At 45.6% G+C, this 13,281-nt stretch overlaps 1 protein-coding gene across 1 annotated transcript; it reads left to right on the forward strand.

The window, feature by feature from the left end:
* The first annotated feature begins 11,931 nt into the window (after positions 1-11,931).
* Positions 11,932-12,780, forward strand: KRTAP11-1 (keratin associated protein 11-1). The gene has a single exon (XM_066254972.1). It carries the CDS (start codon positions 11,976-11,978, stop codon positions 12,420-12,422), a length of 447 nt encoding a protein of 148 aa, XP_066111069.1. The 5' UTR covers positions 11,932-11,975; the 3' UTR covers positions 12,423-12,780.
* Positions 12,781-13,281: the final 501 nt, after the last annotated feature.

Below are 13,281 nucleotides of genomic sequence, written 5' to 3' on the forward strand. Positions count from 1 at the left end.
AAAAAATCAAATGTAAAATAGGACTATTTTTATAGAAAATGAATAATGGTAAGTATTGTAAAAATTTAAAATAGAATACAATCTAAGTCATTATTGGGATTATAATGTAAATCAGTTGAATAGGTCATAGATAGTTATTGAAAGTTATGAAAATGCACACATACTTATTAATATAGTAGGGAAGGTCTGTTTAACATAGTAACAGGAATGAAAATAATTCATAAATGTATATCAACAATATGACGATCCAAATTAAAATATAAAGGCCAAAGAGAAAAAATAATTGCAAAACTTTGTCAAAATGCTTATACACTTAATATTTAAAAGGCTATATTATAAGTCTGGCCAGGTAGCTCAGCTGTTTGGAACATCATCCCTATTTGTCAAATTTGCGGGCTTGATCCCACATCAGGGCACACACAAAAATCAACTAATGAATGCATAAATAAGTGGAAGAACAAATCAATGCTTCTTTCCCCCCCCTTCCTCTCTCTTTCTAAAATGAATAAAGATTTAAAAAAAACCACAGGCCCTGGCTGGTTGCCTCAGTGGTAGAGCATCGGCCTGGCGTGCAGAAGTCCCGGGTTCGATTCCTGGCCAGGGCACACAGGAGAAGCGCCCATTTGCTTCTCCACCCCTCCCCCTCTCCTTCCTCTCTGTCTCTCTCTTCCCCTCCCGCAGCCAATGCTCCATTGGAGCAAAGATGGCCTGGGCGCTGGGGATGGCTCCTTGGCCTCTGCCCCAGGTGCTAGAGTGGCTCTGGTTACGGCAGAGCGACACTCCGGAGGGGCAGAGCATCGCCCCCTGGTGGGCAGAGCGTCGCCCCCTGGTGGGCGTGCCGGGTGGATCCTGGTCGGGCGCATGCAGGAGTCTATCTGACTGTCTCTCCCCGTTTCTAGCTTCAGAAAAATACAAAAAAATAAAAAATAAAATAAAAAAAAATAAAAAAACCACAAAGAGCTCTTACAAATAAATAAGAATAAATAACTGCCTTAATAGAAAGCTGGGCATATTTGCAAACAGACAATTCACTAAAAAAAAAAAAAAATCAATGAACATCACCAAGAGACAAACCACCCAGCTTCTCTAGTAATTGAAGCATTAGAAATTCAAACAGCTGCTTGGTGTCAAGCTATGATCAATTCACTTTGACCCTGTGGACATCCAGAGCTATTTAGTAGATTTTGACGTATCCCTGGGGCTGGTATTCTCACGTCACCCCTGACTTCTATTTCCAAGAGTTTTTTTGGGGACTCTATCTGATGCATGCTAATTTTGTCAACATTGAGTTGACCAAGTGTGCAAAGAGGGATCTTTTCAAACCCCCCTCCCCCCACTCCACTGTGTGAAGTATTGATAGGTACTAAGGGGCAGCAGGAAGTGACTCGAGGGCTTTAGACAGCAACAACCTGGATAACTTCAAATTGGAACAGTCCCTCCTTGAAATGTCCTTCATAGCACGGCCCTTGGAGGACTTTCTGTGGCCCTTCCTCAGGGACATGCCTCAGCCTTGCAGCGCGGGCCTGACTTCAGTCCTTCTCATGCTCTGTGGCCTCTATCGCCTTTCCTCCCCAAGGTGCCTCTTGGGCTGTGGCAGTGAGTTTAGCAGAAGGTGGTCCCCTTGGCTTCTGCTGAGGAAGGTGCTCTGGGCATTTCCTCCCAAGCAGTTTACCAAAGCAGGTTCCTTAGGAACTGGCTGAAGGCTGTTAAGACACTAATAATCCTGCTGCTACATTAAGACCAGGCATGAGTCTTGTGTTTGCCCTGGTTGTGGGCTGCTCTAGATTGCCCATGATGGTCTCTACAGGCATTTCCCACAGACATCTGTTCTCCACTGTCGCTAGAATTATTTTGGGACAAGTTTGAAAATCCCCAAGATGAGTATTCACCACTTCAGCAATCCTCTTTTCGAACTTTAGATTGTCCCTATCATCAGGGTGACTACCTAGTGGGCAGCTCTTCTTGGCACAGCTATGACATTATTGAGGTCCAATGCACATTTGTTACAGCTAGCCTAGCATTCGAGAATGTGTGTTGGCATCTTGAGCTCTACTCATGATCTAAGACTATGGAACTGTATTTCAAGTCACTTGGGCTCTGTATTTGGTTAATTGCATGCTCTATTACATTTAGGTAAAGATTTATTTGTCATTAAGAATCTACTATAACTTTAAATAAATTAAAATTTTTATCTAGGAAAAGTCAGACCCTTAGTAAAGACTTAACTTAGGTAAAAGAGAAAGGCCAGGTGAGAACAATCATGTGTTGAGTATCTGCATGTCCCAGGTGTTACCTTAGGTGACCCTCCTACAAACTCTGTATGGGGGGTCCCAGTGCTGTATCCATTTAGAGATAACAAAGAGGCTCAGGGAGGTGGATGCTTCGCTCAGGGTCACATGCAGCCTAGTTTTCATGTGTAATCTTCATAGGAAACTGTGAGATGATTTAAACAGGCAATGATGTTGGTTTGCCGTATCAAAATTACCTTTGGTGATTGGGTTTCCTGATGGAAAACTGGAATATTTAGCAGTTCAGAAACTGGAATATTTAGTATTTCCCCAGAAGTCCCTTGGTCATCCTTAGTCTTAGCTATCCTTGCTTTAAAAATTCTGTTTGCTTTTTATGATTATAACGGTTGCTTTAAATATTTTTTTCCCATTTTCTAAAAATTCTTTACTTGTTGCAAACTTCTAGTCCCAGTGCACCTCTTGTAGCCAAGACACTGACCTTTGCCACGGGGTGGGCCACTGCAGTTTAGGCACTCTCTTAATGGGAAGAGGGTGAATGCTAATCGTTTTAATTATTATTATATTTTCAGTGCCAACAGTGGGTGGGCGATTTTATATGGCAATCCACCAAATTTCTATTATTAGAAAAAAAAATTTTGCTCTTTCCTGTGTGGTTATAACTCGAAGGTGAAATATATAAAATACAGTCAAACAGGATTATTAGTTGGTGTCAAGCATGGTGACAGCGCCAGCTGGGGCCACGTCCTCCCCAGAGCCTCCTCCCTGGGTGCCTGCAGGGAACTGGAAGTGCAGCTTGGGTGCTCACCACCGCTCTGCACGGTTTAGAATTTAGTTTTTCGGTTTTAATGCCCTCTAGTCCAAGAACAAACCTAACTAGGCTGACTCCTAATTCACTTACCGTTTAGACCTGAAAATCGTGGCTCCAGTTTTAGGAAGTGTAAGGTCTACATCAGCTTTGTGTAGGTGCCTGGCGATGAGCATGATGTTTCATCTGTAATCCTGTGGGCTGGATTCTGGCGGGGGACTTGAAAGTACAAACGTCTTATTGTCTTATCCACAGGTCCCAGAGTGAGAGTTTACTTCATGTCCTCCTCGGTGCTGCCCCTCCCCGCACTCCTCTGTGGATGACATTGCTGATTCCTAGAAACGCCCACTTTAGTTTTGAAAATTCTCTGGAACATCAGGCTGCTTTAATTTCTTTAGGAGGCTGAGGACATTCATCTCTCCTTATAACTGGTATGCACACTCCTCGTAAGACTCCATGACAGCTGGCTTCTTTGTGCCTTTTATGTATGAATCACAAAGCCTTTTGCAAACTATAACTCAGTTCTTGCAGACACCCTGGAAGTCAAATCCCATTAATGCTGTTTTACAGGTGTGACCATGAAACAGGCCTGGGAGCTTCACCGAGCAGCCTAAGATCAGGCAGTGAGTCAATGAGAAAGTCAGCGAATGCACTTGAACTTGAGACATGTGCCTTGAATTTGATGCCATCAGAAGGGTGAGGAATTAATACATGAGCAAGATAAAGAGACCCATCTAAGAGCTGTTTTGCAATGAGCAATAATCCTGATAAATTATTTAAATTGTGTCTTAGCTTAAATAAATCTGAAATTGCAGTGTATTTTATTTTCTAGGCATCATGCCATTTAATTTTTATTTTCTAAATTGACCTGTGCATTTAGCATTTAAGTTTACATATCAGTGGGTGGTCACAGGACAACTGGTAGGGTAATTTTTGGTGGCTTCTTGTATGTGATGTAGAGAACGAAGGAAGAAGAGGTTTAAAATATGTGGCCATAGAAAAGGCAGTGGGAGATGAAAAAAAATAATTACAGCTGATACAGTGTAATAATGTTTGGATCTGCAACAGTGAACAAGTCAGAAACTGGAAGCCCTTTTGCATAGAGGTCATGCAGTCAGTTGGTGCTACCCTTCAACTATCCTATTTAAGTACTTGGAGAAGGAGGGTTTCATTAGACAATGTTAGGAAAGTGTCTGCTAGTGAAATGTGTCCCTCTGTCAGCTGTGGGGAAATGACTATCACCGATGGGGAAGACTGGGCATGATGATGGCACTTGGATGGAGTCACCAGAGGCCCAGGCTCTGGTCCTCAGCTTCGCCGCATGAGCATTTCCATCTTGTTAGTTCCCTGGGGTTTAGCAGGCTGTGCAGGATGGAGTCATGCTAGCTAAATTTCAGGACCGCTGCATACATTAGAATGGAATGGACACTTGATTCACGTTGAGATCAGGTTACCTTATTTGGGCTTGATTCTTCTTCTTCTTCTTTTTTTTTTTTAAATTTTATTTTAGTGAGAGGAGGGGAGGTAGAGAGAAAGACCCTTGCATGCGCCCCGACTGGAATCCACTTGGCAAGCCCACGAGGGGGGTGATGCTCTGCCCATCTGGGATGTTGCTATGTTGCTCAGCAACTGAGACATTTTTTTAAAAATTATTTATTCATTTTTAGAAAGGAGAGAGAGAGGGAGAGAGAGAGAGACAGAGAGAGAAGAGAGAGACAGAAGGAGGGAGGAGCTGGAAGCATCAACTCCCATATATGCCTTAACCAGGCAAGCCCAGGGTTTTGAACCGGTGACCTCAGCATTTCCAGGTCGACGCTTTATCCACTGCACCACCACAGGTCAGGCAACTGAGACATTTTTTTAGTGCCTGAGGCAGAGTCCATGGAGCCATCCTCAGTGCCTGGGGCCTACTCACTCTAAACATTTGAGCCATGGCTGCAGGAGGGGAAGAGAGAGAGAGAGAAAGGAGAGGAAGAGGGGGAAGAAGCAGATGGGCGCTTCTCCTGTGTGCCCTTACGGGAATCAACCCCAGGACATCCACACACCGGGCTGATGCTCTACCACTGAGCCAACCGGCCAGGTCCTGGGCTTGATTCTCAGTGCATTTTATTTCCAGGGGGGTAAGCTGACTGGAAACTCACATTAATATAAGCATTCTTCTTGAAGAATCCAGTTCAAGAGTTGGATGATCGAATGGCATGCTCATTTTGTCTAAAAAAAAAAAAAAGTGTGTTTGCCCAGTGGCCAGCGAGAACAGGGGCGTGGCTGACCAGATGCCCTCTGGTCTCTACCCGCCCTCTGCAGAGGTTGCATTACCATGACCCAGTTCCATCAGCAGGTCCTCAGATGACGATGACCCTCTCACCAGAGTGTTGTCTGAGAGAAACCTTTCAGAAACCACCTCTTCAAAGATCGATTGTTTCTGAATCAGTCCACGTGTTTTTGCCCTGTCGTTTTAGATTGATTTTCATTAGCTCCTATTACCAGAACCATGTTCTGAGTTATCAGTTAGCTCCTGATTCTGGGGCAACATCAAGCTTGCAACTCCTCTTATTCTTAAATTACATGTAATATATAATTTAATCCCTCATGTTGCAAAGCAATCACACCTTCTAGTTCTTTCTAGTTATATTTTAGTTTTTCTTTTCTTTTGTGCTAATTTTTTCTCCCCCAACACATTTGTTCTTTTTGTACCTCTTGGAATAATACCTGAATCAGAGAGCTTCAGAACTGAAAGTCCTGTTCACTGTGGAGCTCACAGTGGGTTTCTGGGCGAAGAGAAGAGTTAGTGGCTGTGTTGCTATGAAGATGGGAAGAGATATGGAGTGCAGGGATGGAGAAGAAGGTGAAATTGGCTGTCAGGCCTGTAATGGTCCTTCACCTGATAGGTCACTCTGTTGACCTTTATTATTTTTTTGTTATTTTAGCAAGAGCAATTGAGTTTAGGTTGGTTCACTTTGTAGTTCAACATCATAGACAAACAACTGTGGTCAGAAAAGAAATGACTGAGGCACGTTCTATGATTAAGTCTAAAAAGCCCAGCCCTATCTCTCCCTCCCTCTGTCTCTGTCTCTGTCATACACACGTACAAAAAGACCAGCCTTTTATACCTCGAGCTGTGACCTCGACCAGTGCTAATTGCATGCAGGAAAAGACACAGTGTCTTCAAACACAAAGGACATTTGTGTTTCGTTTCACCCTCACCCTGAATAACGGGAATTCAGTGACAGCAGGAGACAGCCCAAGGGAGCCACCTCTCAGAACATAAAGCTGATGCTGGGAGTGGGAACCCGTCAGGCAGCTGGAACAAGTCCCTCTTCTCAGTGACACTGCTGGTATTGGGTACTCTTCCAGCAGTAAGTCCTGCCCTCATTTCCTGTCTACAACAAACTGCAAAAGCAGTTCCATGTAAAATATAGGACTGCACAGTCTTCAAAGAGGTCACCCTCCTGGATCGTTAGGGTGCCCATGGTTCCAAATAACTCAGGGCTTCCATGTCCCTGATCTCTGCCTCTGCAGTAGAAAGCCCTGGACACGCCTGTTGTCCACAGAATCTGCAGACCAATAGTGTTTAATAGAAACAAAACCAGAAGAAAATATTACTGGGTCTTGATCTGAGCTCCCTTAAAAGCAGAGTTTGAGACAATTGTTTTGGGATTTTTATTATGGGGAATGTAGCACGTGGGATACAGAGGAGGAGGGAAAGTCCTCAAGAAGTTGTTATCAAATTGGCCACCATCACAAGCAACCTGTGCTTGATCTCGCGGGACCTTCTGAGATAGTTTCAGAACTGCCGACTGGGAGGGCGAAAGGTGGAGACACCTGTCCACTGGTTTAATTCCTGCTGTGCATGTGTGCCCCCACTTCTGCGGGCACACATATGTGTGGAAGACGTTAGTGTAGACATCCCTTCCAGCCCAAAGTGAAGGCCTCGGAGTATGGCTGTACCACCATGAAGCTGGCTTTCGCCACCGCAAAGCAAACGCAGCCAGAAACGGGATAAGACAGTTTCGGACCAGTGCACGGGGATGTCTGAGGCACTGGGCAAGGATGTTCCCTGTCTGGGTCTCAGTGCCTCGCCAGTTAGATGACAGGACTGCACTGGAGCACTGAGACCTTCTGATATAATGAGATAGCGTTTGCCCCGTGTTCCATGACTGCCTTCAGGATTGGCAGATTGAACAAGGGCGGCTTGTGTTCAAAGGGCACAGGTCAGCGGGAGGATGCTAAGACAAGACCTACCTCCTCCTTCTCCCACATGGCTCTTCACCCTGCGGTACCTGTGAGCTGGCATCGTTCTGAATGAGGGGAGGACAACACAGCTCGAGCGACATGCAGCCCCATTCTCGGGCACTGTTACATAAACAGGACTCGTGTCGGGTCACGAGTGGCTTCACCTCTTCAAGAAAGATTTCTGTTTTAATTTTTCAATTGCAGTTGACATTCAATTTGATACTAGTTTCAGGTGTACTGTATGGTGGTTAGACATTTCTCTAACTTACAGAGTGGTCCCTACCTGGTACCCTACATAATCATCACAATATTATTGATGCTGTTTATACTGTATCTCACAGCCCTGTGACTATTCTGTAACAACCAATCTGTACTCCTTACCTTCTTCCCCTTTTTCACCCCCCCCAACCCCCCTCTCATGTGGCCACCGTCAAATCATTCTCTGTGTCCAGGAGTCTGTCTCTGTTTTCAGAAGGCTGGGGCTGAAGCACGTGTGCACTACACATGGGCTTTCCCACATGAGACTTTGCAGTTGCAGAAACATAGGATTTTATTACCTTTGTTGGCAGAACCCTGGTTTTGATCCCCAGTGAAGGTGCAGATGAAAAATCACATGAATTTAAAACAGCATCAACAGAAAGACAATGGTGGTTCTCAGAAGTTTCCAAAATGAGGTTTAGGAGTTCTCAGCCTCAGCACTGTGTTCCGAGGGTTTATTGCTGTACAGGTTATGTAACCGGACTGCTGTCTCTTGAGTCCGAGGAGTGGCAATTGTCTTGCAGGTTCGTTGGGTGGTCTCACCTCCACTTTCTGCCTGACAGTTCCCTCCAGCCAGGAAGTCCTTAGGGCTGATGGGTTTGAAGAGTTTGGAGAATGAATTTCAGTTCAGTTTTGTGGTTCAAATCACTCTGTCCGAGGGGGTTTCATAACATCTTGATTAATAAGGTTTCTGGAGACTCAACCCAAAGTTCTGTGCGACTTGGAAAAAAAAATAAGTGGAATAACTCAGGCAAGATGTATTTAATTTTTAAAGCACCCATTATGTTCTGTCCTTAAAATTTTTGAACTCCCTCTTTATCTTTCTTAAGAGATAATGAGTAGCTTCAAGTTAGGAATGTAAGCATCCTGAGAAAGAGCAGAATGACAAAATCTTATATTTGTTCATTTTTCAGCATGTTCACTATTCCTCCCTTGATGACTTTTTTTTTTTTAACTGGCATTGGTCAACATTATTCCCAATATTCTTCCTGTGTATCAAACCTTCAGCCCCCACATGTGCTCAATTCATTTCCCTGTCAAACACTGGGCCTCGTAAGTGGCGGCTGCAATTCCGTTTTGAGGGAGAGAATTGCTCATTCCCAGGCTGTGATGATTATTGCATGAGGCTTCGATTGTTCTGTGCAAATGAGAGCAAATTATTCGTCAGTGATGACAATAAAGCATTGTAGTTCTTGAATTTCTCCTCACCAGCTCTCATTATCCACCCCCACACACACCCACACCCACTCACACTCACACCCACATACATCCACACCCACACCCACACCCACATATACTTCATACTCTGTGGACACAAAATAAATCTCCTGAGCCTTCACCGAGTTGAAATTTCATGTTCTGTGTAACTCTGTAGTGATAGCTGCCGGCCATTTCCTTTTCTCTGGCATTCCAACGAAAAGACGATTTATTGATTTCATTGAAAAACATTGTGGAATTAGAAATGGCATAGAGAGTCTTCAGGCTTCATGGGTTGTCAGTGAATCCATGTGCAGCAGTCTAAATGCTTGCGTCTAAAAATCGAAAGCACAGGAACGCTAACTGCTTTCCCAGCCCTACGCCGGACAGTGGGAGGCACGGTCTCGTCCTCTCCCCGAGAGCCTGCCACTTTGCAGGAGGGAAATGGGAAGCGGTCTTTGGAGTAGATCCCTGAGATCTCATCACTGAAAGGATCCCCTGGTTTGGCTTCCTTTGCAGCCAGAACAGTACTAGTTATAAAATGTTATCTTAAAGTGATTCTGGAGTTTGTGAATCCTGTTTTATTCCAGAAAGGTCTTGCCACCTAGACCTGGAAAATTAATTCACTTCTCTGCTGTTCTCTAATAAGTAATTGCATGCATTACCATGATAAATAATTGTAATTTCAAATTGGAGCTTCCCGCTTTGTATTGAGTAACTTGACATTTTATTCTAATGAAATAACAATTTTCAAAGGTTTATAGAATGAAAACACACACACACAGGAAGTGTTAGGACAACCATGTTTGTACCTGACGAGTTTAAAATTTCATTTATTTCTGTTGTTGCTAATCAATTGATGAAACAGGGAGGGAAATGAAGACCATGTCCTTTGTAGTGTTATTGATGACACACTAAAGATTGATTTTTTTAAAACGAATTTTTGCTCTAACTTTAATGAAGGCATCTCATCATTTTTTAAATCTCCCCAGATGCAGCCTGACCACTCATGGCTCTGGTTTATTTGAGTCTTGGTCTAATATAAACTGCGACCTCAGCAAGCCGTTTGACCTCCGTGAACTTCTGCCACTACCTGCAACACGAAACCCACCCCACAGACTTGCCACAGTGCTCACCACGATGCCATGCGCACTGCCTCCAACGCAGCACCTGGAAGAGAGGCATGCGCTCAGAAAGTGCTCGTGTTATCATCTCCTGAAGCCGGTGGGAGATATTTCCTAAGGCCCTTTGATTGCAATTTTTTTTCACATTCTGTGGAAAAGAGAAAGCAAGACAAAGCAATGATGTACAAAACTCTGCCATTCTCAGAAGTGTAGCCATAGGCACTGCAAACTTCTCCTGAGTAACTTTCCTGTGGACTTTATTTTTCTTCTTTGGCCGCTTGATTAATTTAAAAGATCAACTCCTGTCCCATAGCAGCCTGTGAATTCTGCAAACTACTCATCCACTTTGAAACAAGCAAGCTGCTTCTGGGGCCAGGAACTCCGACCTTCAAACACTACCTGAGTCCCCTCTGCCCCAGTGGCGGGAAGAGCAGGACCAGCGTCACAACACTGGAACACAGTCATTTCATTCATTTCTCCCCACACTTGGGAGCACTGTGAATCCCCGGGAAGAGGTGGACGGATTCCTGGGAGTTACAGTCCAGCCCATCACACGGCGTCTTCCTGCTTGGGGGTGTCATTAGTCTCCAATTTGACTTGGGAGCTCTCCCTGTGGATTCAGAGCAATGAATAGAGAGATGCATGAAGCACGCTGCAAAGGGCCTGATGGATGAGTTCTGACACAAAGCCGAGTGCTTCATGGATGTTTAAAATGTGACCTACCCATAACCCTCAAATGTGTGGACATCCATTATTTCCCCCTCTCCAGCCCTACCTAAGTCAGTTGATGAAATGAGTCAGTTCATACCGTGGATTTGATGTAGCAGTATCACTGACCACGTCAGCAATGCCAAAGTGACTTATTTTGCTGGAGTTGAGACACTTATGTGCAGGTGGACCAAATGCATTGGTCACTTTGATGTTCAGAACTGAGTGGATGCTAGTGAGATGAAATCAAGGAGAATGATATTCTTGTCTGTTTTCTCCAAGAACAAAAAACAATTATTAAATGTTATAGCTCATGGTCACATATCCACTCATCACCCCGATGTTAACTGCCTGCTTCCTCCTGTCCTCTCTTCCTCTTATCCCCAATGGAGACATGACTTTGAAGAGCCTTTGGCATGTCCATGATAAAAACACATCCTATCTATAAGTATTTATGTGAAAATAAATATGGTTTAAATATGTGGGGCATCTTGGGGGGACACTGTGCCCTTTTCAATTAACATGATAATTATTAAGAAATTAACTGAGCCTGTTCTGCTGGCACATTAGCGAGTCTATGAGTCACTCCTAGCCGTTGTTATTAGATTACACTTTTAGGAATAAAACTCATTCAGTTTATTCAGAGAAGGACTTGGCTACAAATGCAGCCCTACTTAATAAACTTCTAATTTGCTTTGGTGCCTGACCATAAAGGACGTGTCCCACTGTCCTCTGACCTTCCTGCGGGCACCCCGCTCTGGTCTCCCAATTTGTTTTCCAAGCCAGCTGGTCCTCTGGATATAAGTTTGTGTCCTTATCCCAGACAGCTATTGTCACTGTCATCCTGAAGCATATTTAGGGAGGTTCCTTGTCCATTAGAAGCCCTGATAGCTATGAAAGAGTGACTAATTAAGTTATAGTTAGAACATATAGAAATGCCAGCGACACACCAAACAGAATGAGACTGTAATTAGTCCTGATTAGAAGGGAGAGAGTATGACCATAGGATGGTGGTGTTTTTGGTGTTACTCTCAGATGGATGCTTACTGGGTCCAAGCAAGCAAGATGAACGAGGGATGATGTTTGGGTTGGGTGACCAGGGCTTTGAAGCTGTCAACCAACCCTCTTAATCCTAGGACTAAGGACAGTGCAGAAAGAAGCCTTATGATTTAGTAACCAAACTACTAATCTTTCTTTACGAGGAAAAAGGCTTCTGAAGAGACAATTAACCTGGAGGTTCACAAGATGTTCTGAGGGAAGCTGGTCTGAACCAAAGAAACCATGAAGCCCAGGGTGAACGCCCCACCCGCCAGTGAGGGCGTATAAGAACCAAGACCCGGAGCCAACGTTCACTGCCAGGTGCCAGCTTCAGCTCGCTGCCCACAGCTTTCTGTCTGCACGATGTCCTATCACTGCTCCTCCAGGAACAGCTCGTCCAGGTCGACTGGAGGACCCTGTGCTGTCCCGGGGGTCCCCGCTGCCACCGGTATGACACATGATGTCGACTGCCTGAGTGGCATCTGCTTGCCCAGCTCCTTCCAAACTGGCTCCTGGCTCCTGGACCACTGTGGCCGGGACACTAGCTGTGAACCTCCCGTCTGCCAGCCAACCTGTTACCAGCAGACCTCTTGTGTCCCCAGCCCCGGACAGGGCATTTGCTCTCGACAAGCCACCGGTGTCTCCAGCCCCTGTTCAGCTGCCTGTAGCCGGCCGGTCACCTTTGTCTCCAGCAGCTGCAAGCCCATGGGTGGCACTGTGGGCAGCACCTCAGCTCCCTGCCCGCCAGCCAGTGGTGTCCCCAGGACGTACAAGAGGGTCTGCGTGTCCCGCGGCAGAAGAACTTGCTGAGGTTGAGGAGCCTGTGAGCCCATCGGGACCCTATGACCTGCCAGCATGCTGCCCGCCCCCTGCGACTCTCCATCGCTGACTCCTACTCTGGCTGCCTCCTGCCGGCTACTTGCCCGGACCCAGCTGCCTTGGGTACCTTGAGGTTTTCCTGGCTGGCACCCAGCTGCTTTTAAGGGTTGATCCCTGGTGGTGCATATACCTCTGGTTGCTTCTAGAGACTTTTCCAGCCGAGCCCCGGCCTCTGGTGGTATTGGCATGTTTCTGATGTTGCTGCTGTGTCTTCTGGCTTCTGAGTTGTTGCTTCTGAGAAAAGAAGCTTGTCTCACTCTGTACATCTCAATAAACCTGCATTACTTGGCATTGCAGACATATCTCGACAGAGTCCTTTATTTGTGAGGGTTGTCGCCTATCCATCAGTCACCCTCTGCCGACCAGGGGCTGCTGTTCCTTCCCGAGCCTAGGGCACGTTGCAGCAGCACAGGGTCATCTAATACCCGCCTTGGTTAGTGGCTGGTCGGATACATAGCGAAGGACAATGATGTGTCCTCTGTAACCCTCTCCCCCATCCCCAGGTGTCTGGGTTCGCAGACTCCTATGTAAAAAAAGAAAACTTACCTGGGGAACCAGGTGGTCTGGGGAAGTGTGCAGTGAAGTGGGCAGTGGAGGCAGGTGGCGGTTCTGAGTCCACGTCATCCGAGGACCATGTGGACCACTGTGGAAACCTTTCAGAAGACCCTGGGTGCCCAGGCTGGTGGGCAGGGAGGGGGAGGACGGGGAGGCGGGTTTGGGCCTTGAGACTCTGGGCACTATAAAGTGGTTTACTAATAAAGTAAACCAGCATGTCCTTGAACTTGTTTTT

This window comes from Saccopteryx bilineata, chromosome 2 (genome assembly GCF_036850765.1).
Source record: "Saccopteryx bilineata isolate mSacBil1 chromosome 2, mSacBil1_pri_phased_curated, whole genome shotgun sequence".
Classification (NCBI taxonomy): domain Eukaryota; kingdom Metazoa; phylum Chordata; class Mammalia; order Chiroptera; family Emballonuridae; genus Saccopteryx; species Saccopteryx bilineata.